This window comes from Leptidea sinapis, chromosome 1 (genome assembly GCF_905404315.1).
Source record: "Leptidea sinapis chromosome 1, ilLepSina1.1, whole genome shotgun sequence".
Classification (NCBI taxonomy): Eukaryota; Metazoa; Arthropoda; class Insecta; order Lepidoptera; family Pieridae; genus Leptidea; species Leptidea sinapis.
In genome coordinates this window covers 10,712,803-10,739,377 of record NC_066265.1, presented here as the reverse complement: position 1 = coordinate 10,739,377, position 26,575 = coordinate 10,712,803, and the positions used below count along the sequence as shown (strand labels likewise).

General features: G+C 35.0%; 2 protein-coding genes across 2 annotated transcripts in view; both read right to left on the bottom strand.

Annotated features, from left to right (window-relative positions):
• Positions 1–444: 444 nt before the first annotated feature.
• LOC126966754 (uncharacterized) lies at positions 445–19,422 on the bottom strand. The gene is made up of 12 exons (XM_050811034.1): positions 19,245–19,422; positions 17,618–17,743; positions 16,480–16,674; positions 14,900–15,039; positions 14,094–14,268; positions 11,561–11,740; positions 10,426–10,576; positions 7,823–7,994; positions 6,259–6,400; positions 4,499–4,629; positions 2,963–3,097; positions 445–679 (listed from the first exon to the last, which is right to left on the bottom strand). Exons 1-12 carry the CDS (start codon positions 19,308–19,310, stop codon positions 643–645), a joined length of 1,650 nt encoding a protein of 549 aa, XP_050666991.1. The 5' UTR covers positions 19,311–19,422; the 3' UTR covers positions 445–642.
• Positions 19,423–22,384: 2,962 nt separating this feature from the next.
• LOC126966714 (bicaudal D-related protein homolog) overlaps positions 22,385–26,575 on the bottom strand; it is a 127,193-nt gene continuing 123,002 nt past the window's right edge. Inside the window, exon 9 of the mRNA XM_050810929.1 lies at positions 22,385–26,264. Coding sequence (XP_050666886.1) covers positions 26,136–26,264 — 129 coding nt within the window. The 3' untranslated portion in view covers positions 22,385–26,135. The remainder of the gene's footprint in view (positions 26,265–26,575) is intronic.

Here is a 26,575-nt window from a genome sequence, read left to right as displayed (position 1 = left end):
TTGGACTCAAAAATGTCAAAATTTTCAGCTATAACAACACTCTTTTTTTAAAGAAATTAATAGAATAAGTACTTTTCTAAAACTTCAACCGAACAAATTTTCAATTTAATACGTAAATTTTGAATAAACAAACGAAAACCAGTAAAATAAATGCCCATTTGCACCTTAGCCACATGATCAACACAAATATTGTAGGGTTGGTTTATTTATAATCCTAGTCAGTCCGCGCCTTAAGGTTATTTCCAGTATATCCATCACTATTTTTACTTTAATCTATATAAGTGTTGTGGCCCGGTACTTAACCGTGTCACGTGGGGTATCGGATGATAGGGCTTAAGCACAAATGTACTTAACGCTAGTATACTACGGGGCAGTTAATACTACAGTTAATGGGCCTAAGTATAAGTATATACCTTATCCTCCTTTTAAAATAAAATCACTATCACATTGTCAACGTTAATTTAATTTATAAGTTTTTTTTTAATTACTGTGCTTTATTCCATCGCATTTGGAAAATTTTCTTCGCGTTTGGGTTCTTTCTGGGTGTCGCATTGGTGCATTCCGAGACGATTGGGCGGTCATTTAATTAGAAAATACTTTATGTAAAAGAGTAATAAACTAAACAATGTCATAATTATCTCTTCAGTCCTTCTTAGGGCCGCGATATGGGTGACGCTTTCTGAAACATAAATATAATAAAATTATTAAACATTTAATTAAAGAAATCAACACATTAACTATGGCCTCTAAATATATCCTTAATAATGTTATGTTTGTTATGTTAAAACCAGGAACAAACATCACTGACCTCTACTCTTTACCACTGGATTGGCGGTTGTCAAAGTGCTTTTGTGCCTGTTTGATATTCGCCATTTTGGCGCTGTTGGCCATGTAGCGAGAGTCTGCTGTACTAAAACTATTGAAGACAACCTCGGCAAACATTGATAGATGGTAGGAAATTATTCACAAAAATTGTGTGTTTATAACGCTGATTCTTAAAGTATAAATAACACGGAAAACTAACAAAATTAATTCAAAATGCAAAAAATACTTCAGAGTATTGTACGTTCCTTTGCAGCAATTTGTATCATACGTCAAAATTAGTTCTCTGGACGCTCGCGAGTGGCGCTCCAAATAGGCACAAAATATTTGATGTCAAACATATGGAACATCCTGTCCAGTGGTATTTATACAGGCCAGTAAACAAACATACACTAGTTATGACAACTAGTTTCCAGGACGATATTATATTCATTGTAACCATGTTTAATATCAAAAAAGAAGCCCGCTGTGTTTGTTGCGCCCGTTCTTCTCAGGTCTGAGGTATACCTTTTTAATGGGTGGTAGTTTTTGACTTTCAATAAGTATATCCTATTTTGAATAAAAATATTTGAATTTGAAAATTTGATACGACATGATGAATGACATAAAAGGCTGGCAGTGGCAACGCTCCTGTGATTCCTAATGGTGTCACAAAATGTGGACGGCGATGATAACTTAACATCAGGTAACCTTTTCGTTTCTCCTCTTCCATAAAAAATACTGTGATAGCATCAAATGTTCAAAATGTTAATGTATGTCATATAAAGGTAACGTAATAACATAAACTACTTTCTAAATAATACCAGACATAAGAAAATATCCCCCGATCGCAGTCTGTTTATGAATAAATTTTATTGAAATTAAAAAATATTTACAGGCCCGCCGAGTTCTCTTTAGTATCATATAACTTTATAAAACATCTTCAGTACCCCGTCCCCGCCACCCTCTGTCACCCCGTGAGACGGTCGCGCACGTAGTTGTCACTGTAGCTGACCATGAATTCTCATTTGTTCGCATAAAATATTGTTATTTGAGCATCTAAATAGACACGTTCGAGCATATATTCAGGTTAAAAGGTCGTAAAAAACCCTTTTTATGACAGTAAGGGACAAGACGTAATGCTCGTACGTTTAGCTGATGGTAATTGGTACGCCCTGTCCATTACAATGCAGTGCCGCACAAGATTCTTGAAAAGCCCAAAAATTCTGAGCGGCACTACAATTGCGCTCGTCACCTATTGACATAAGATGTAAAGTCTCATTTTCCCAGTAATTTCACTAGCTACGGCGCCTTTCAGACTGAAACACAATAATGCTTACATTACTGCTTCACGGCAGAAATAGGAGCCGTTGTGGTACCCATAATCTAGCCGGCATCCTGTGCAAACAAGTGTCCTACTGGTAAAAAACCTTGTAACCGTAGCATTAAAGTTACTTCGCGAGTATATCTTCCTGTAAATGCATCAAGATTCAATCACACTACATACCAGTTGGAGGCTCCTTTGCAAAGGAAGCCGGCTAGATTATGGGTACCACAACGGCGCATATTTCTGCCGTGAAGCAGTAATGTGTAAACATTACTGTGTTTCGGTCTGGAGGGCACCGTAGCTAGTGAAATTACTGGGAAAATGAGACTTAATATCTTATGTCTCAATTTGCTCAGAAACAGAACAGTTGCTCAGAAATTTTGGGTTTTTCAAGAATCCTGAGCGGCACTGCATTGTTATGGGTAGGGCTTATCAATTACCATCAGCTGAACGTCCTGCTCGTCTCGTCCCTTATTTTCATAAAGAAAAGACGTCCCTGAATATTTCCCTGCTCCACTCGCATAAACTGTTTTTCATAAAGAAAAGACGTCCCTGAATACAAGTATTTCCCTGCTCCACTCGCATAAACTGTATTTATTACTCTTACCAACTTCTATTTTTAACCGACTTCAAAAAAGGAGGAGGTTCTCAATTCGTCGGTATGTTTTTTTTATGTTCGTAACCTCAAAACTTCGGACTGGGGGAACCGATTTTGATAATTCTTTTTTTACATCAAAGCTGGTGCTTCTACCGATTGAAAAAATAATATAAATGTTACTAGAATTAGATTATGTTTTTGATTTTAGATTTTAAATTATCCTTTAAGGAACGTACGCGGGTATCGTCAGGGTGTATATCCCGAACTTGGTGTTTACATCCTCCAGCTTGAAAATGCTCTGCACGTACTCGTCGTCAGCTGGAACTGCTGGCGTCTCGAACACTAGGTTCATAATGTAATCCTCCACACAGCTGCAACATTATATACACTTACATAATATTTCAACTTTAGTATTTTCTTTGATTAGCGCGAGTGTTACACATTTGAATAAAACACTTTTTAAAGGATTAAAATGCCTGTACCAGTAATACCTGTTACAATTATAACTGTGCTATTCCATTAGATTTTGTTTACTGTGTTTGATTATCACGTTTTCCGGGGTGCCCCTGAAAATTTCTGGAAACGTCTAGTTAGCTAACATGATAAAAAAAATTTTACTTAAAAACATAGTTTAAAAAGTGCACTTTAAAAAGTGTTTTATCCAAACACCTCAAACTTTGTAACAGACAGTTACTAAATAAATAAATTTAAAAAAGTAAGTAAGTTTTCGCAAATGCCATACTTAAAAATATATTTACAATTACACGCGGTTTAAATGTGTTTAAACTCGCGTTAATCAAAGAAAATACTAAGATAACTAAAAGTCCTCGAAAAACAATCTTAAGCTCATTATTAGACATGACAGATATTAGACATCACATAATAATATATGCATTTTGTAATACGTTTTGGTTTAATTGATAACGTTACCTACAACTATTATATAAAGAGCTTTTTCTTTCCATTTTTATATCATTTTAATATTAATTTTACTATGCATTTTAGTATATTGTTTATCCCATACGATTAGGTTGATACTTTTTATTTTATATAAACACATATTTGATGGTTTCCACTTGCCCAATTTCATCCACTTTGCCTGTAACGGAAGCAAAGAGTATGTAAATACTACGTAATAAGAGGCGTGACTGCCAAAGTAAAAATAGAAATTTAGTTTAGTATGAAATCTGCAGTGAGATGTGATATAAGCTTGAAATAGTAATTACCTACATTGTTACGGCGACGAAGTATAATCCGGCTAAGTGTGAAAGTGAACAGTTGCTTAAAACGTAGTGGATATCGGCTATCTCCGTTTTTACAAGATTATAGCCGTCATCTGTCAATCTATCAATTTTTGCACGTTTCATACAATCGAGTGAATCGCTTTATTCTCACGGCCGTTCCCAATATTCAGTCTATCTCTTACTTGAGATAAAAATCATAACTGTCGTCGACTTTTCTGTCCCAATAAACTTATCTACGGTAACTCACCTTATCCGTACACGCTGTTTGTCAATGGGACGACGTATAGCTTACCAGCGATAGAAGTTTGTATGGAAATTTCAATTCAGGCGTCCCAATATAAGGCGATAAGAATGACTTATCGGGTATATTGGGACAGCTTCAGATTAATGACATTAGAAGGTAGTAATTTATCTCTATCTGTAGATAGTATATTGGGAACGGCCGTTAAGTTTCGCTAGGCTGATCAAGAACATCGTCAGCATATATTATACCCGCTATATATATATGAAAAATATTATCAAACTCACTAAGCACAGGGCTGATAGGGCACCAGCTTCTCGATTCTGTTTGGCTTGAGGGTCGTGACGAAGGGATCTGCTACCAGCTTCACAGTTTCCACCACTGCCGCCTTCCTTCCTTTGGGAGTTGGCGCTGGAGGCTGCAACAGGTAAAATTCAAATTGAAACTTATGGTTTAGTGTAAGAAGCCTAACAATTTATGATATTATTAGGATTAGATAATTTATACTTCTAGAAGGAACGTCTTGCTGCTAGACAGTCAAAGACAGTCCTGGTTAATTACTTTAATGTGCGTTACAAGCTACGTCTTAAACTCGCAATTTGTATGTCACTTTGTGTTAGTGTGCGAGCATTGTTCAAAATACTGACTGTCAACATCATGTCATATTATTCGACAGCTGTCACAGTCTATAAAGACGTATAAGTGATCTAAGTTTTTAGGTTTAGTAAAATTGTAAAAAATATAGTAAAGATATAAATGTATAAATAATTTATTTATCGGAATAATCCTTTTACCTGAAGTATGAGCCCAGTGACTTTTTTTTTGAAAATGTCCCCATAGAGTGAACTAAAAATAAATGATTAGAGAAGAGGCGTTATCTTCTTATATATAAAATTCTCGTGTCACAATGTTCGTTCCCGTACTCCTCCGAAACGGCTAGACCGATTCTCATGAAATTTTGTGATCGATTCTCAGACCTACTCAATATTGAGTAGGTCTGAGAATCGGCCAACATCTATTTTTCATACCCCTTGTTGTATGAATGTTTATTTTTTTTTTAATTTTTTTGACATTTTTTTTTAAATTTGTTTGATTATTGATTATGAGTCAGCATTAAAAAATACATACAACTTCAAATCTACGATCAACAGTTACTTTTGTATCGCGATTTTAATATCGGCAATACAACGTTTACTGGGTCAGCTAGTCTAATATATAAAATTCTCATGTCGCGGTGTTCGTAGATAAACTCCTTCGAAACGGCTTGACCGATTAACGTGAAATTTTGAGTGCATATTGGGTAGGTCTGAGAATCGGACAACATCTATTTTTTATCCCCCTAAATGTTAATGTGGTCCACGCCAATTTTTATTTTTTATTTTTTTGTCATTTTTTTTAATTATTTGACTATGAGTCAGCATTAAAAATACATACAACTTTAAATTTTCACCCATCTACGATGAACAGTTACTTTTGTATCGCGATTTTAATATCGGCAATACAACGTTTGCTGGCTCAGCTATTAACTTATATTTAAGTAATAATATATGCTTGCAACATGCATGCTTAAAACATATCACTTAAATGTCGGTATGTCCTGGCCGTATGCCTGAAATATGCAGCTGGATTTTTACACATTTGTAGAACAACAAACATGAGTATTTGATGATAGTTTTAATCTGACAGACAACTTGGTGTTGATGTAGGTAAGAGTGACTTTCTTATTTCAGAACTACGTCAACCCTTAATAAAAATGGTGACGAACATCTCTCTAAGACAACAGCACATTTTTTTAATGAAAGTAAGGGAAAAGATGAGTAAGACGTTCAGTTGATAGTAACTGATGCACCCTGTCCATTGCAATGCAGTGCCGCTTAGGATTCTTGAAAAACCCAAAAATTCTAAGCGGCACTACAATTGCGCTCGTCATCTTGAGACATAAAATGTTATGTCACATCTAGCCGGCATCCTATGCAAAAGAGCCTCCCACTGGTAGAGGTAATAGATCTCAGCCTAAAATAAGTAGCTTTTTAAGTGTTGGAAGTACCTTAACAGCACCGTATGCCACTTCAATGAGACTCTTGACTTCAGCCTCCAGTATCCTCAGGAACTTCGTCACGTTCCAAGCGGTCACCTCCTTGTGGTTACCCAGCAGCGTCAGCAGAGGATTTACGTCACATCTTGCCAGCCTGATTATGACACATATTTAGTATCATCACATTACTTCAAGTACATGAGATAGTTGAAGTATCGGTATCACGACGGCATTATTGCGGTATGCAAGTTTATTAATTATTGTTTTAGACTGATGATTCATGCAAGCCTTAATTACTTTAAAAGTAAATTCAACTGGAGTTGTGAAACACACTGTGCTCAATGTCAAAATCATGCGGTATATTATTTATTAAGGCACACAAGCAAACTCCAATAAATTAAATACCTGCTCTCCAAAATCATGAAGAACATAATTAACCGCAGTGGCAGTTACTTTGGATATAGCGAAGGCCTTTGATCCTTTATGGAACAAGGCGCTTCTGGTTAAACTTCCATCATTTGGGCTTCCCGAGAGCTTATGCAAGTGGACCTCCAGCTTCCTCACTGGGCGCAGCATACAAGTCGTTGCCGACGGTTCTTGCTCGAACCCGAAGCCCGTGAACGCTGGAGGGCCCCAATGCTGTGTGCTATCTCTCACACTGTTTCTTCTGCATATCAATGATATGTTGGATACCTTCAACATACATTGATATGCAGACGACATCACTGGTGATGCCGTATATACTGGCCATGCAGGTCTCTCTCGGGAAATCGTCGACCAGTGCCGGGAGAAACTTGTGTCTTCTATCGAGTCCTCTCTCGAGAAGGTCGCGGAATGGGATAAATTGCACCTTGTCCAATTTAACCCCCAGAAGACTCAAATTTGCGCGTTTACCACTAAAAAAACCCTGTTTGTCGTATCACTGCTCTTCGACAACACTTCCCTTAACTTAAAGCCTCGCCTAGTATCGGAATACTGGGTCTCGAAATCTCGAGCCACTGCCAGTGGCCATCTGAAGGGCAAAGCCAAATTCGCTGCGAAGAAGCTGGATGTCATAAACAGACCACGGCAGTTCTTCGAGCGGCCCACATTCTAGCGCTTACAAAGCACAGGTCCGGCCACATATTATTGTAGTATTGCTGTCATCTCTGGTCTGGCGCACCCCAGTTGATACTTGATGATTACATTGATACAGATTGAGCTGATGCTCGATCCATTTGAGGAACGAGTGCTCTGTGAACGGCTGGATTACTGGCGTTGCGTAGAGACGTCGCTTCATTGTGTCTTCTACCGCATTTATCACGAGGAGTGTTCCCAAGAGCTGTTTCACCTGATTCCTGCCGCCGAATTCCACCTTCGCACGACACGCCACAAATTATAATATCATCCACACCATCTGGATGTATGGTGGTCCTCCACAGTGCGATTTTCAAGGAGCTTACAAAGCTGTTGATTAAATTCCTTGTGCGGTGTTTCCGGGAGATACGACAGGGAGGGAACCTTCACCGCTCCTATGGTTCCTGATCACTTAACACCAGCTGACCTGAGATTTTCAGGGTTTGAGTATAAAATTCACCTAACAAGATCGTCAATCCCCTTCAGAACTTTGGTGATGGTGGCTTCAGCTTGCATGTTGGCATCTAGAACGTTCTGCGTTCGCTGCCTCTTCACTGCCAGTTCGTTAGTCATCTCCATCAAACGTTTCTTCTGTTTCTCTTCGTGGGCTTCGTTCATGTCGCGCTGATCAACTTAAATAATACACAATCAACAATAAATTGTAAGTAAACTGCAAAAATAATGTTGATATCAGCAAAATGTTGTGTAAAATCAATCATAAGACAAAAATGACTTATTGTGCCTAAAGAGAATGTAAATACTGCGTAAGAAGAAGTGGGACTACCGAAGTAATAATTTAAATTTACTTTAGTATGAAATGTGCAGTGATTTGACATAAGTTTGAAATAGTATTAATTACAGTATAGCGATTGGCGACGAAGTATAATCCGGCTAAGTTTGAAAGCTAAAAGTTAAAACGTAATGGATTTCGGCTATCTCCGTTTTTTACAAGATTATAGCCGTCATGTGTCAATCTATCAATGACTGCACGTTTCATACAATCGAGTGAATCGCTTATTTTAGAGTTTCGTTATGCTGTGTGTGTCTTTAGAGAAAGGATTATGCGTTACATAAACATCCTGGCATACCACCCTTTTGTGCAGACAACTGTGTGGAAACTTAAATCTATTACTACACTTTACATACCACAACTTAAAAGAAATGCATGAGGCACAAATCCAACGATTTTAGTTGGTATTAGGAAAACTTAATCGGCCTTATAAATAAACTTGATATAAAGTTATACTTGAGAACAAACCAAGAATATGTAAAATGTTAGCAAATAGACATTTTGCTTATGATTGGTTTATTCAGACATATCTCGTTTATTTGCAAGGCTGCCAGATATTTTGAAAACTTCAGAATTGTCATTGTAATGACAGTATTGTCAGCAATATAGTCAACATTTTGCATATTCTTGGTTTATTCTCAGGTATAATTTTATCCCAAGTTTTTGGAGTTTACTCATTAAGAATCGATTTTCATATAAGGCGACCGGTATGAGAAAAATATGGAGAGTAAAACCTACCCACCAAATGGGATAGTAACGTTTTTGGTGCGCATCATTTCTCGCGCACCTTTCACTTTTCAGTTGTGTGTGTGTGTAGCCAGCATACACAGTTTACACAGCTTACGCATGTATTATTATATACCTATTAGGGTGTGCCAAAATGTAACTTCCTTAATGAACCTTTTAAAATTGGAATTTTGAGTTCCGCTTTTAACAGGAGTTGTGTTTGGGCATTTCCTGACATATTTTGAGCGTCAAGGATTTATTTGATTTTTATAGAATTTTTTAACAGGAGTTTTTTATTAATACGCTTTTATTAGCTTCTGCTGTATGTCTGCTTGTAACCGACTCCATTGCTCTTGATATTGTTTGGTACCTGTTCAAAGACAATCGTTCTTGTGGAGTAAACTCCAGTCGTGTGTCGGGGCTGACACACACACTTTTTTGTAAGGCCCTAGGTGTAAAAATTTTAAAGAATAATTTACAAGTCATTCTGGACCAGTTTTTTTACAAGCTTCACCATATGCGAATATGAATCAACTCTGTTCTAGGGTCAAAAACCTGATGTATGCCTTATTATGCCTACTACTCGGATAAGTCGAGTAAGTCTTTTGTGGGGCGATGTATAAACTTTTACAATGAGATCCCAGAAAATGCTCAAAACAAATGTATTCAAAAGAATTTTTAAAAAAAGTTTGTGCAATAAATTATGACTTTTTTAATAACAACACAGATTAGGACTGGAGCGACCGCTGTCAGGCTATTAAATAATAAGTTTTATCGTACCATATTTTTACTTCTTCTTCTCAGGTCTGATGCATACTTTTTCGAATGGGTGGTAGTTTTTGACTTTCAATGGTGGATTCCTTAGATAATTACCAACGTCTAGATAGAGTCTCTTGCTGTCAGACAACCGATAAAAACAGGCCAGGAATATTAGTTTAGTGTGCGTGACAAGATACGTTTTACAACCGACCGTATTAACAGTAGTAAGGACGGGTTGTTCTGGCCTGCTCGCGCGCTTGCTCGAGTCTACTGAACCGGTTCGCGATCATAACAACATCCTTACAAATACAATTTTGTTTATAAATTAATTGCTGCCACTAAAGCTTTCATAATGTAAATCTACTTGACTTTGTTTGTTACTTTATAAGTCCTTTATGTAACTTTATTATAATAATTTGATCTTATAAATTTTAAATGAGTCTTGGCACTTTAAAAAAATATGTATTTTAAAAATGTTATATAATTACTAGGTTACAAATACTAGCTAATAAGTCTATAATTAACCTTATCTGTAATAAAGAATATTTGAAATTAAAAAAAAAAATAAATAAGATTTGTATGACACTTTGTGTTAGTGTGCGTGAATTGCTCAAAATAGAGATTAGTTCTAAAGTCTATTTTTTTTGACGTATTCACAGCTGTCATAGTCTATCTAGAGTATATAAGATCTAAGGTGGATTCTATATCGTGCCATTGGGTCACAAGGAAATTATTATTTTTTAATTTGTAAAGATGATTGAAAATTTAAAATATAATGTAATACTAACGTATCCTTTGTCTTAACGTTTCCAGTTCCCGTCTTATCATGATAGCTTCTTGCAACACTTCACACAGCAACACGAATATCGAAAAGTTCTCTATTTCAGTCGCTTCGAATCGATTGATTACTGTGGTAGTTCTCTCTGATCCAGCATACCTCTGCAATAATAAGCATTTGCAGACACTTTTCAGGTGGTAACGTATAAATAAGGGACTTTTTTCAATTTAATAAACCATTTCGTTTCCTATTTCATAAAAATGGGGTCTTAAAAATGATACTTTCTTTGTAACTAGCAAACAAATGGAACTTCTGAATAATGTGTTATGAATTTTAAATCATATTAGATACAGTGTTTAGATACTTTTGTTGATATATTGTTTGTAGTAAAATCAGGCCCATCTTAGATGTTAAATACATTGTTTCCACTGACAATAGTTTGTTAGCAATACACACGCCTGAAAATCCAACTAGTAAATTGTTGTAATATCCATCACAGTCTGTAATAAATAAATGTGCTAAAACCTCAATTTCTTCTTCAGTACATACATCCAACGACAAATAAGTTTTATGGAGTAGCAGTATGAACCAGCCTTCGCTGCAAAATCTAACCTCAGGTTTTTACAAGAGCAATGCCGGAAGTTCAATATTCCTAAGGCACCCATTTGATATGAAATCATCGTTGAAATTTTGTTCCATTACTTAAAGTAATCACCAAAAATTTAGCACCAGGTATCACATCAATGTTCTCCACCTTTTAAGTAAGCAACCGACTCCGCAAAATAACATAAAGCAGTAAGGCTAACTATTTTAACTGGGAACTGTCGCCTAAACAAGCACCTCAGTGTGGTCGGCATCAAAAATGATAAAACTTGCAGTTATAACCTTGAGGCTGATGAAACGCCTATTCATTAGCGTAACACAATGTTTGGCGACTACACCTTGCCACCAGATGGTGTTTGTGACACTCGCGTCAAGAAGATACATACTGCGGTTCGTAAAGGCAGCAGGGCTTGACGACAAGCTATACGAGTAGTAGGTATGAGTGGCGAACACAATAGTTTAATTTTGGACGCGGTGTTACTAGGAATCTTTAGGACTATCTCTATCTATCTCTTCAAATAATAATAATGAGGCTAACTTACAAATATTTCTTCTAGCAAGGCATCAAATCTCGCTATCTCACTCTCGCACCGCTGTATCTCCTCTTGTCGCTTTATTTCCTCGATCTCGTCGGCTTCGCAGATCCTCCTTGATCCCTTTACACGAAGGAACTCCTCCAATTTTCCAAGATGATTCAATTCTCCTTCGTATGATTGCATTTCCTAAAAAGGAAAAAATATCTCATTTTGCTAATGCTTGCTGTTGGTTAAAGTTAACACTCCAGAACTATTATGAACTACCAGTTTTCTTTGCAGTTAAACAAGTTTTTTCTCGGCATGATGCATTTGTTTAGTATACTACTCTCATAAAAGTTGTTTTTATAGATTTTACTTTTTTGTGTAGGTACATTTATTCATATTAGTAATCAATAATGAGGATTTACAGCAAATAAACTGTTTGCGTCTGTTAAAATGTTACATTTTCGACGCATTTTTTTTTTAATATTGGCTTTGTTATATAGGAGCCGTGAACTCATATCGCTCAAGGTCGCCGGTATTTAGTGTCGCCTTAATCATTAAAACACTGCGCCGCAATAGTCTAATCTCTTAATTAGGTTTAAAGGTTTAAAAAGTTTATTTCTCAAAAAGAACAAAAGATCACTTACATGAGAACAATGATTCTAAATAAATATAAAATAAAACATAAATTTTATAGTTACGGTGACTTTAAACCATACCATAATTAATAATAATTGTATTTTTTGTTATGGCAAACTACATTGCAGATAGTTTCCTGTAGGAAATAGGGAGATATCTATAGACAAAAGACGCACTAGTATCTGACTGGCTGATCTAATGCCAATAGTGACTCTCGCGCCGGTTAATGCCGCTATCCCAAGAAATCGCCAAAATAGCGCATAATTGAAACCATTTTTATCGGTTTATATAAAGCTTTTATTTTCACAAAAAATAATGATATGTCTACAGAATATGAAAAGAAAATTCATTTTTTGTTTTTATTTTATCTTTAATAGACATTGACAAATAAACCCGAGAAGATTTATCAAATGGTTTTAAATATGCGGTTTAAAAGATTAGACAATTAACTGACATAGATACGGTGCGATTATTACTTTAGTTATTTCCATAGTATTATGTCCTATGGTACATTGCTATGGGGCAACGCTGCCGATATTAATACAATATTTGTGCTGCAGAAGAGGGCTATTCGCGCTATTTATAACCTAGGTCCTAGAGAATCATTAAGAGCAAAATTCAAAGAAATTAACATCTTGACTGTTGCTTCTCAATATATTCTTGATAATGTAATGTATGTTCATAGGCACATAAGTGAATTTGCCAGAAACAGATGATGCCTCCTACTCGGCTAAGTCGAGTTACTAAGTCTTTTGCTGGGCGATGTATATGCTTTTACAACAAGATCCCAGAAAATGTTCAAAACAAAAGTATTACGTTATTCAAAAGAATTGTTAAAAAACGTTTGTGTGGTATAGGTTACTATAACATAAATTACTTTCTTAATGATACCACAGATTGGGAATGGAGCGACCGCCCTCAGGCTATTAAATAATAAGTTTAATTGTACAATGATACTTTGTAAATGTTACTTTAATTGTAAAACATATTTTTGATGAAAAAAAAGCCCACTGAGTTTGTTGCGCCCATTCTTCTCAGGCCTGAGGCATTCATTTTGGAATGGGTGGTAGTTTTTTGACTTTCAATAAGTGATTTCACATCCTATTTTGAATAAAAATATTTGAATTTGAATTTGAATAGTAAATAGGGAGATATCTATAGACAATAGACGCACTATCTGTATCTGATTGGCTGATCTAATGCCAATTGTGACTCTTCTGTCAGTTAACCTTTAATCAATTAATCACCGGGCACATATTCACACGCATTTCATTCACTAACCGCCGAGCGGACACATCTTTCAGCAACTGCCTGGATAAACTTAAATTTTACCATAGATTATGTCAAAATTTAAGTCTAAAGTATTGGTAAAAATTCATTCCAAAGATTGATTTCATCCCTAATTACATCATTTAACGGTAGTGGTAAATGTGGTAAATGGTAATTGTGTGTCTTAAACATTCGTGGCATTTTTAGGGTTCCGTAGCCAAATGGCAAAAACGGAACCCTTATAGATTCGTCATGGCTGTCTGTCCGTTCCTCAATATGTCACAGCCACTTTTTTCCGTAACTATAAGAACTATACTGTTGAAACTTGGTAAGATGTATTTTGTGAAGCGCCGTTAAGATTTTCACACAAAAATAGAAAAAAAAAACAATAAATTTTGGGGGTTACATAGATACATAGAACAAAAACTCAATTTTTTTTTCATCAAACCCATACGTGTATGGTATATATGTACAATTCCAAAGCTGTGAAATGAGTCCCCCTCCATGTAACTTCTAAAATAAAAGAATAAAAAATATATGATGTACAATACCTTGCAAACTTCCACAGAAAATTGGTTTGAACGAGATCTAGTAAGTAGTTTTTTTAATACGTCAATAATCGTAAACCATTTAAAAAATATTTACTTACGGAAATATCTCTGTTCAGCTGGAACAGCCCCTTCCACTTGAGCGCCTCGAGCATTCTGCAGCATTCGTCTCTATCGCCGAAAGCGTTGGTGGCTATCTCCAGAATATCCATGAGGAACTCTTTGCCTTTAACCAACTTCCCGATAGTGCGGTTCCATTGAATGTTGAATCCGTTCCTGTTAACATAGCTATATAAGTAATACTACGGCTACGGTTCGTAAAAATAATATTAAGTTTGATTTTTAGGTCTTAAAATAAATAAATCCAGTGTCCTAATTCCTACAAATATTATAAATGTTTGTTACACTTTCACGCCTAAAGCACTGAAACGATTTTCATGAAAATTAAGACAGATATAGGCTACATTTTCTCGTGATTAAGAGGTTTGGAGGGGATGAAATAGGGCGTGGAAGGTTGTACGGAATTCGTCATTTTCGGAATTAAAACCATGAAACTTTGGTTAAGGCACTTGATAAGAAGCAAAAAAAACACCTGTTATAATGCAGTGGCGCTCAGGATTCTTGAATAACCCAAAAATTCTGAGCGGCACTACAATTGCGCTCGTCACCTTGAGACATAAGATGTTAATGATGTCATTTGCCCAGTAATTTCACTAGCTACGGCGCCCTTCATCCTGAAACACATTGCTGCTTCACGACAGCGTTGTGATTCTATGCAAAAGAGCCTCCCACTGATAAAACGTACGTACTAACCTAAAGCCTACTATTAAAGAGATTTTACACAAAGTAACTATTCCACGTGGACGAAGTCCCGGGTAAAAGCTAGTAGCAAATAAAATACAGTAACCGTTCTACCAGCAGCCTGTGGATCTCTTCTCTTACTTTCTTATTATCTGTATTGACCAAGCAGAAACGTTTGGTCGCCAGGTCGAGTCTATTCTCCATTCTTCGCAGGCGGTTATTTGCATCCTCTATCATAGCCAATTCCTGCAAAACATATATTGATATTATCCTGTCACTGGCTAAGCTGCCACAAAGCGCGTGGCGCACATGCGCGTCTTAAGCCGCCGCGCGTTACCGACACCAATTTCAACGGCCTCGTGTTACAATAAAATTTATTGCTTTTGAAGTGTTTCGGCTTGTTTATAAAAACGAACTTCAATGCTTTTGTTATTAAACAAACTAGCGCTTTGTTAGATTACATAAACAATAGATACTGCGTGATTTAAACAAATTTCGTTTAAAGTAGGGCTGTCATGCATTTTTTATGATTTTTTTAGATTTACCTACAGATTACATTTCGATTATTACTAATGAATGTAGTAATTTTTTATAACTAAAACATACTTCAAAGTTACTAATTAGTCATAGAATAGGACGTCTGATTGGCACCTCGCGGGTTATTCATAAATAACTTACCAATATGTTCCATAGATCGGTTTTTTTAAGTGTCAAAAGCAGAAAATTTATTAAAATAATAATCTCTGGATTTATATAGATAGTGTATACTTATTATACCTATATCGTGATTGTATAAAGAAATAGGTCGTTACTAAGCTACCGTTTTGTAATTATATTTTATGCAACAGTTGTATAAGTAAGGTTAAAAAAACGTGAGTGGTGTGGGTTGATCGTAATGAATGACACCACGAGCGTATATTGACTCAGTTACAACGTGTCGCATATATTTTTTTAAAGAAATACCACAATTTTTAAAGTTGCTGCTAAAATGGGCGGGAAATGTAGCTATTGTATACATACTTATCTCTGGTGAGAGGTTTTTTTTACTTCAAGGAATGGCAAAGGTACACCCATTCAACCAACGCGGGAAATGTAAAAATTACAGAATATACCTAGCAGCATATTCTTGGAAAATGATACTAACAAGTTTATTTTCGTAAATTGACATTAAAAAATTTAGTCGAATTATATAAACACGGAAATATTTTGTTTGTAATTTAGTATATATCTACAACGTACCTAACCTAGATTTAGGTGTCTGTAGCACCAAAAAACTGTTTTTTTGGCGACATTAAACTGCGGTAAACATTGCTTTTTAGGCCATAGAGTATAGACTCATTAAAGTATGTATTTATATTAGTGCATATATTACTGATCCAAGTAAGTATAATAATAATATAATATAATAATAAGCCTTTTTATTTCTTGTTCACAATAGTTTTTTTTACAGTAAACACCAATTTACACTGTATTTGTAATTTAGTTTTGGTTATTTTTTTTTTAGTAATGTGTAAGATTAAATTAAAATATAATATAAGCAATTTATGGGTTAACAAGAACCCCTGTATGAGTAAAGGCCTCCTCCAAAGATGCCCATTCTTGTCGGTCTTGTGTTATGGAGCACCAGTCTATGCCAGCTAATCTAGATAGATCCAAGTATAGGAGTAGAAAAAGAAGATGACTCACATCGGCTTCAGTTGGCACCTTCTTTAGCAGCTCAACCAGCTGCTTCTGCGCCAGATAGTTAAGACAGTCGAGCTCTGCTTGCTGCGCGCGCTCGTCTCTCAGTTCTCCCTCCAGGTGCTCGTACTCCACGATGGACTTCCGCGTGCCTGCCTTCGTGTTGTTGTCGCGCAAAGCATGCTGACCTTTCTTGGCTAACTGCAGAATTAGTACAAATTATATAGACATATATCATATATCACTTTTATACTATATTAGCTCTTACCTTGACTTTGTTCGCATTTACCAGAAACTTCTCGACTGAATTTATAAATGCTTTCACTAATAGAATGGTATAATTATCAACTGAGCAACTAGATCTGTATTTTATTTAAAAAGAGATTAGATCTTGTCGTAATAGTACCTACGTAATACGTAGTAGTAAGTAGATCTCGTATGTACAGATACGCACAATACAATAAACATCGTAGGATTTCAACACTTAAGGCGAAGAGTAAGCAGAAAACACGCAAACATGATGTTTTAAGACAAGTTTTGTGGTGAAAGTATAGCATTTCGAGCTATGAACACTATTAATTAATCCTGTTACACATATCCTTAAGTCTTATTTGTAGATTGCTAATGCTTGCCGTTGGTTATAGTTAACACTGCCGAGCCTTTTTGAACTACCACTTTTCTTGGAAGTTAAACAAGTTTTTTAGCATGGCGAGACGCATTTTTTTGGTACTTCTCTCAGAAAAGTTATTCTTATAGCTTGTACATTTATTCAGATTAGTAGTGAATAACGAGGATTGTAAGCATATAAACTGTTTTCCACGCAAGAATTTTGAAAATATTGGCTTTGTTACATAGATGGCGGGCCGGCAGCCGTGAACTCATATCGCTCAAGGTCGCTGATATTTAGTCTCGACTTAACTGTTAGAACGCCTTACGTTTCTCATACTATCATTTTCATTTGGAATAAAGTCGGGATGAGCGACTAGTATTACGTATTTCAGCTAAGGGATGAGTAAATACGTCAGTCTGTAACGCGTTTCAATATTTCTACACTTAACAGGTAATCGAGTACCTACCCTCATTTGTCTTCCTACTCCCAAAAAAAAAACACTAAACGACATGTACCCAACTCATTTTAACTCACGTTAATACATAGCAGAGTTTCTTTCAGCTCCGTCGCCAGAATACCAAGCTGCTTCTCCTGCGGTGCTAACTGTGGTATACCACCAGCCCGCTTCTCCACGCTGCACATCGGCGCCAGCTTTTGGAACTGAAAAATTCATCTTTAAAAACCATTGCCATATGCTTAGTAAACAACCTTTAAGACCATTGGTATAACGGATGTCAAAGGTTTTACACGTATAATTTTAAATAGATATGGAAACTGATTTATAGAACTTAGCTAGCGGCGATTACTTGCTCTCAAACCGTAATTTTAGTTGAAATAAGTAAACTAAGGTCAACGAGATAAGATAAATAATGTAAACAAACGGACCGTTACAGAGTTAGAGAGAGGAAGAGTCCGAATGAGCCGTATTTATGACTAATTCGGACTATTCCGACGAATCATCTTTGTCTAATACAGACAATAGTGATTAGAATATGGAATCCATTTTTGTATATTATTTATTCAAAAAAAATTGTATTTATCTATTTGTCCGCGACAAAATTATTATAGACTAGCTGACCCGACAGACGTTGTTCTGTATATAATAAATAAAATAATGTTTTTATATGAATTTGTCAACAATATATCATAACATCAAAAAATTACTTCGTAAAATATGCTCCCTGTTGTTGTAATGAAATTGTTTCACAGCAGAACTGTCAAACCGTGCGTCAATAAATTCTCTCATAGAAATTATGTATGTTGTTATGTGTTGTTTTTATTTAATTGAGCAGCATTTTTCTATTTATTCACCTTTTAAACCTTCCGTGGACTTCAACAAATAATTCAAGACCAAAATTAGCCAAATCGGTCCATCATAACTTCCTACAAGATAACAAGAAGTACCTAATTGTACAAAATGACACAATATTTAATGTAGATAAATGTAACTATATTTTGAAAGAGTTTTTGTCCAATTGCTCTTATGTAGTTAGTTATAATTCAAGATAGTTTTTGTCACCTTTTCATCACCAGCCCGAAGATATCCACTGCTGCACATAGGCCTCCCCAAACATTTCCACGACGACCGGTCCTTCGCTGCCCTCATCCAACGGTATTCCGGCGATCTCAACCAGATAGTCAGTCTTCCAGTACGTGGTCGCCATTCAAGGACTTTACTGCCCCAACGGCCATCTTTCCTAGAACTATGTGCCCTGCCCACTGCCACTTCAGTTTCGCAATCATTTGGGCAATGTGTTATTGCTATTCGTCACCTTAGTAATATTTTTTTTTCAATCTATTGTATTCAGCACTTGGAGATAAATTTGGAGAAGAGGAGAATCCACGTTCAATTATTTTCTTCTTTACTATAAGTTCACGATATATGATTTATTTTGTGCTTAAACGCTTCAAACATATCTGTTGGCTAGGAATTAGATCGGCTCCTAGCCAGTACCGACTCTCGTAGTAGCTACGGACCCTCCAATGAATTCAATTCAATGTGAAACTGAACATCAAAAGCTCATGATTTGATTTCGCATACAGTCTAGCTTTTACCTAAGGGTTTCGATATCGTTTGAGCAAGACTATAGATCTAGGCGTTATTCTCCTAGAGCTCATGATCATTGAAGAGGTAGCAACCAATAATTGTATTATTACTTACCGTGCGTTGTACATTGCTCAGTTCAGCCTCAGGGTCCACCGTCTTCTGTTCCACTTGGGCAGGCATTTTATTAAATTCCGTTCACGCTTGTAAATATATAACAAAATATGAAGGGACTAAATGACTTTAAAAAAATTATTGTCAGTGTGACAAAGAGATTTTTTCGTAAAGAAGATTTAATCAATGATGCTAGCGAGAAGTGCCTTTACATTATGCACGATTTTATCTATTGTTTCTGAAATCGATTGACGAGTTGTAGTAAAGAGTCACCTAAATTTAGGGTTGCCATCCGTCCGGGTTTTCCCGGATTTGTCCCAGTTAAGAAGGCGTCCGGCCGGGGTTTCAATTATTGTAGTCCGGGTTTAAGAGTTGTAAAGTCACCGCCGCGTATTGTCTGACTAACTCACTCTCCAAAACCACAAAACAGTGGACTACAGAAAGAAATATTTTACTGAAGACAGAAACAGTCTCGTCAGTTATTTAAAAAAAAATTCAATTTCATAGATTATAACTGTATTGATTTTTATCCATTTCTTTTAAGGTAAGCTAATATTTTTACGCAGAAGAGATATTAGATAGCATAAATTTACAACAATTCACACTAAGTTTATTTTACGGAATAACTTAAAATAAATACAGTTGTACACAAATCCGGGTTTTAAGCTCCTAAATCCGGGGTTTTCACACTTCTTGTCCTGGTTGCCAGATTTCAGAGATGGCAATCCTATCTACACTTGGCATCATCTCCTTAGTAGGAATTTTAATATTATATATTATACTAGCACTTGCCCGCGACTTCGTCTGCGTATAATTTCTGATTTCCTATGAGATTATTTTCCTGCTGGAAGGGCAATCAAACCTATCGACAAAAGTCCTACCGCTAGAAAGGCAAGCCTTCACTTTATCTGCACGTGTCCCTCGTGAGACAACAGGCAACGTCTGCCTGAAGTCACCAGCCCCGAATAGTACCGCCCCGAAGTTTAGCAATTCCTTATATCTTGGAGAGTACACTCATCCCAAACAATAATTTTGGCTTCTCGAAGCACCTGTGCCATTATGGTTCAAAGGAAATTTGAAAGCAGAATGAGCCGTCTTGCCTCCATCAAGAAAGGTAGCTGCAATGCCTGAGGAAGCAACAGTCATGGCAAAATACCTCCCTCTTTGAAAGGACTAAGTATAACAATTTTTTTATTTAATAATTTTATCATCCAAAGGCGTTTGTGTCAAAGATATTTTACTTATATATTTTGTATAGGGACCTACCTATACAAAATATAACACCACAGCCGAACTTCATAAGACTTTTATCCAACATCTCAACCGAAATTTCACCCCCTTAGGAGAGATTATGCTCAAATTTTTTCTTAGCTGATTCCAAACGTTTCAAGTTAACAAAAAAACAAGCTAACAAATGATGCAAGTTAACAAAAATTAAAACTTTCCCATATAAAATTTCACCCCCTTTTTAACCACCTTAAGGAGAGATTTTACAAAATCGCATATAGGTACAGATATACGTTTTCATTATTTATAGCGAGTAACTTAAATAACGATTTTTACGTAACTTCAAAAACATAGGACTTTCATATAACCTTCCAACCCCCGTTTGACTCCGTTTGGGATGGGGGGGTTTAACGTATTTCTGAATGATTGAATTTTATAATATGTAGTATTCAAATGGATATAGTACGTTATCCTTAAGAGATAAACCTACACCATCGCGGACTTTCCTGTATACATATATAAGATACACAATTCCAACAAATATTATTTTATTATATCTCAAAAAGGTTAAAGGTTCACCCAGCGTCTTACTCCTTCCTCTTTTCTCTCCCACTGAAGAACAGATATAAGAGAGATCAATGATCAAATCTGTGAATTATTTACAAGTACTTGTACTAATTAGGTAATTATATCTGTTTATGACGTTGACTTACAATTAAAAAACGTCCGAGCCAACTTATATGGATAAGACTAAAACATATTCAAATTAGCACTTTATTTCGTGGCACTAATGTTCATACTCTGTTGTATAATATGATCATTAAAAACTCGGCCGCAAACACGAGCCAAGAATATTTTCACGTTAATTTCTACAATTATGTTAATATAAAGGGGCACTTACCTGAAATACGATACTCCATTCTTTTTAAGTTTGGAAATGCTATTATATGGACTGTTTTTCAATGAATACTTTGTTCTGCATTGCGTGGCGTTGTATTCAAAGCGCGGTCGAAACAACTGAACGAAAACTCTGACTAATACACGCGTAGGCTGAGTTTTTCCACAAATAATTTTTGAGACTAGTGACTCTCGGTCTCCTGCCCGTGTATGCATGCCAAGTTAAGCATATGCAATGGTAGAACAAAAAATGCTGACTTACAATGCAAACTAACCAATATGTTTAAAATGTCCATTTTGGGCGCGTTCTAGTGAATAAACCTCATTGTCAATGTAACTCTATGGAAAGTGTTTGATCCTCAATAGCTTTTGATCCTGACCACCTAGAAACCCAAAACAATTTAAGGCTTTTCTCATCTAGACCTTTCCTACAATATATTATTATGGTCTGTACCTATGGTGTTTACTGAGGAATAAAATTTCCAAAACTGTCTTTGTGCTTTATATATTACAGGTAATCCGCAGTATAACGTGGTAGAGCGGTTCCGCGTTATTGGAAAACGCGTTATATGGGATAGATCACTCCCTAATAACGCGTTTTTACGACCTCGTATTTCGTAATAATAATAAAAAATTACAATTCGGTATTTTAAGTATTTCCAATTGTTTGCCTTGTTCTACTTTTTTGTTAAGGTTTTTAATTCACAAATTTAATAAAATAATTTAATTTTGTAACAAAAGAATTGACACACGTCAAATGACCATATGTAGGACATCCCCATGTTATACGGCGGATTTAAATCGCGTATAAGGATACAAGACATACATACCCAGACGAGGCAAGTAATTTTTTAGAAAATCTTTGAATGAAGAATTACTAACTTTTAAAATTAACATAAAGTCTTCTTTCAGTAAAATACCCTATCTACGATATTTAAGGTACTTCCCCTTCATGTCCCATAACTTTGGGACACTCTGTATAGATTAAATTTAAGGACCCAGGGTTAATAAAAACCGTATTTCAATAATAATAATGATTTATTTCCACAATTAATACATTAAGTTACAACTAGTCACGGTATTTAAAATTAATGTTGTTAAGTACATGTAAATGTTAAGTAGTAATCGTTCGTTTCATCCGTTTTTATCAATCATCTCATAAAGGCCTTCCCACACAGGTGGACTACAAAACTTTTCATAATCATCTGTTGCTATGCACCTTTTTGCATACGTAAATGGTATGTGTTTTTTTTAAAGATCACATAAAAACATGGGTACATTATAATATGTTTTAAAGTAATATATCTTCTACAAATACGTGAAACTATATACAGCTAGTAAATCAAAGTAGTTAGAGCAACAATATATACTACTTGTGAATAAATATCAGATGATGTGAATACTGGATAAAGGATAAATGAAAGAATTGACTTCAATTATTTATAGAAAGTGTGTAAAAATTTAGTGTTATAACGGTCGATCGTCTTGTTTATCCCAAGACAAGGTCTTAAGATATCTTCGTCGACTTTACATTACAGATTACAAATAACTGCAGCGTCTTAAGCGGGGTTTTCACTAATCGACCACACGAATCGATTCCACTCATACGAGCTTGTTCCGTCATTACATCAGAGTTTGGCTTCTGACTAATGTTTGTCTCTCTACACAATCAGTATGATAACTACCGACTTGTTGCTGTAAGGGTTAGCCGTGGTAACTTATAGGTAAGGTCGGAGAATACAAAAACATAAAGGGTTAATAATGATGAGAAAAATATTGGATTCGCAATTACATTTTAAGACTTTCAACGGGTTCAAATAAAATAATTTCAAAACAATTTCACTCCTAATAAAAGTGGATCAGAAGCATAATTTTATTTCTATTTAATTTAATAGCAACCTTTTTTTTAAAATTTAGTACAACATGAATGAACAGAACAACAGAATGGAAATACTCATTTGAGGAACAGGTATTAACCTGCTAGAACAAAACTTCTAATAGTTGATTCCACTCTATATTAGATGCCGCCATTTTGTTTTATAGAAAGATCTGAGTGAACTCGCTTGAAAACCGCGTTCAATTCCATTCGGATCGGATGCTGTTTTTTGAGTATGTTCGGAATCGTGTTGACAACAGCGAAAACCCCGCTTTATAAAATACAATTCTGTATCGTCTTCATCTTCACATTACCTGCAATTTTTCACATTGGTATAAAAAAACATTTTTACTTCAAACATATCAAGAATATTTCATAGAGATGATGATAACAACAGATTTACAAATTTATTCAAGATTTAGGCCTTTTCATAAATAATAATTTTATTAAAATCCTGCAAACTAATTTGTGCAAAATAAAATATTTTCATTTCATTTATTATAATATACATTAAGATGTTAGCCGATATCTGTTCAGTAACTCAGTCTTAAAAATAATAATATTGTAAATAGTTAAAATTCAATAATTATTTATAATATACAGAAAAACTGGAATGTTCAATGCATATACAAAACCTAAACGATTACATTCGCTTGAAATTTATAAATTTTTGCGCTTACTATAGAATCTATATTTTTGGTAAAAAAAAAAGCCAGGTCTATGGTTATGTTTCGACAATATGACAATTTTGCTGTCATATTATCTATACGTTATCATAATCTGCAACTATTGAAATAACAACTGAATCGCCATTATGAAAATAGTGATATAATATATAGAATAAAAATACAGACCCGGCTTTACAATTATAAAAATTATATATTAATATAAGAGAGCAAACTATATATTTCATCAACTTCTACCAAGGGTAAAATCCGTTGAGCAACTCAAAAAATTAATAATAATGTTATTTATTAGTAATATATTGTTATTTTTATCACACAAAATGATTAAGTATAAAATGCATAAATGCTTAAGTGTTAGTTGTGTTGCGGTAAAAGATAATATTTTGTTTGGTTTCTACCAACTATTTATTTCTTTAAAAAATGTAATATCCTTTAAGATAAATAAACATAACGTTTTTGCATTAATATATTTAGAAGATTCTAAGGCACGATAATAGCACTTCGTTCAAAAATAATGTAACAGTTATTTTAAACTGATTATGTTTTTTTTTTATATTATGGGTTGATATTCATTAATCCATTCCGTTATAATAACTTCAAGTTTGGTTGTATTGTATACATATAGTGTTGGTATCACTCGATATTCTTTATAAATTATTATGGCAAGTGTCAAAAGCGAACATATTGTGGAATCTAAAGGTTACTTTTAAATGATACGATGCATTTTATAACGCACGTTTAAAATTATGCATTTCGTGTTGCTCATTCATTTGGCGCGCCATTTAGTTTTTTTTGGGAGTTGTCATTATTGGCCTCCTGTTAGTGTTAACGGCACAAAACCGGAAACACATCCATAAATCATTATTTTTAAATTAAGTTTTAATTATGGCTCATTATTTTAGTTGATAGCAATTCATCGTATTTTTAAAAAATCTGCTGTTATTTTAGTATAATATAATCAAAACCCCACTAACGTTAATGTATTTAGAAGGGTTAAAAACATGTTTCATTTTAAAATAACTGTTACTCAATATAACTGATTGACAATGTAAGATACTACAGTTTTTATTACTCCAACGAAAGACGAATCTAGATCGGTTATTACATGAAATATAATATCGAATGGAGAAAATTTCACTAATTTGTTTCTAGCAGTGACGACAATTATTAACTTCCGTGAATTATATATTAATTTGCATTAAATAAGGCACATTTTTTTCTTCTTTATCTTTTAGATATTACTGTTAATATAACGTTTTATTATATAACAATGGCAGGTTTGATATATTATCCGTTTTATCTTATGCATACATTAATGCTTATTAATATTATTGCCTACACTACACGTGCTTTTGAATTCTTTACATAATATTATCTTACTTATAAATAGCCCACACGGGTACTTTTTGTGTTGTCATCATAATAGTCCTTCCCAAACTTGATGATTTTCAAGATGGCCGCGGGCACATTCGCACAATTTACTATATTTATTTGTTTAATAACAAATCTAGAATACACAGTGTAGGCCACAGTTAGTTTATTAAACTAAATTTACACTATATTTAAATTTAGCTAGGTGCATTTTATTTGCTACTTTTTTGTTATTTACAATAAATGGATGGTTAAGTGACATGGTTAAAATGGCTGACGGTGACATAAATATTCTAAAATTCGCTGGCGATATACCGATGCCCAAACAAAACAATAAAAGAAGTATTAAAAACTAAGTCGATCGGATCGTTATTAATACAAAATTCGTTTTCTTTCAATCTAATTTATAATCTGTTGTACCATGGTCACCCAAACCGATCCAATTTCTATTAAAATAATCGAAATAACTTAAGTCATTGACACTAAGTGCTATTGCACATATTTACTTAAACTAGCACGTGCAGAAAATCTCATTGAAATAAAATTTAAAAAGTAAATTAAATGTAATAATAAGTAAACGTAATAAAAAACTAAGAATCACTGCAAATGTGTAAACATCGCAAGGTTTCAACGTTAAAATGCATAAGTAGAATAAAAATAAGCTGAGTGCTGGAGCATGGTTCGACAAAATGGCCGCGATGACAGCGGTCAGTGTCAAATCTCCGCGCATGATTGACAGAAGCGCCAATATGGCGGAGAGTGTGTGTGGATCGTACTGGTTTATAATGACGTATTGAATGGTGGTGTGTATGGCGTTAGATATCAGCGTACAACAGATCACCGTTGAAAAAATCCAAGGATTCGCGAAGTGCGAGTAGGCACCGGAGGCTCTGGCAGTTTACGGCGCTTCTCCTGTGACGTCAGCTTGTTTTTCATTTGCTCTTCGATTAACTCTTGCATGTCCATCTGAAAAATTGAATATGATTACTTGGACGGCGTATTTGTTTGTATAAGTATTCGCTATTCAATCCTAATTTAGAACGGGTTTATCAACTATTAATGTCGAAATGCTTTTACAATGTAAGCACTATTGACGGGATATTTCACATGATTGGAAGATTTTGGAATTTACCGATATTCCGTCAGCCCATGATCATGACGTTAGAAATAACGTTGAAATTTCGAAAAACACAAAAATTAAGATAGATGGATCTACTTAAATATTACCGGGACCGTTAAGGGCACTAATGTTGTTCAGAACCATGGTGGTTTCATTA

Bases quoted from the DNA above. Each gene is read 5' to 3' on its own strand.
- LOC126966754 (XM_050811034.1), bottom strand. From the start codon at position 19,310: ATGCCTGCCCAAGTGGAACAGAAGACGGTGGACCCTGAGGCTGAACTG. The intron at 17,744-19,244 runs GTAAGTAATAAT...TGAATTTTTCAG, and splicing joins TGAGCAATGTACAACGCACG to TTCCAAAAGCTGGCGCCGAT. The intron at 11,741-14,093 runs GTAAGTAAATAT...TTTCCTTTTTAG, and splicing joins AGCTGAACAGAGATATTTCC to GAAATGCAATCATACGAAGG.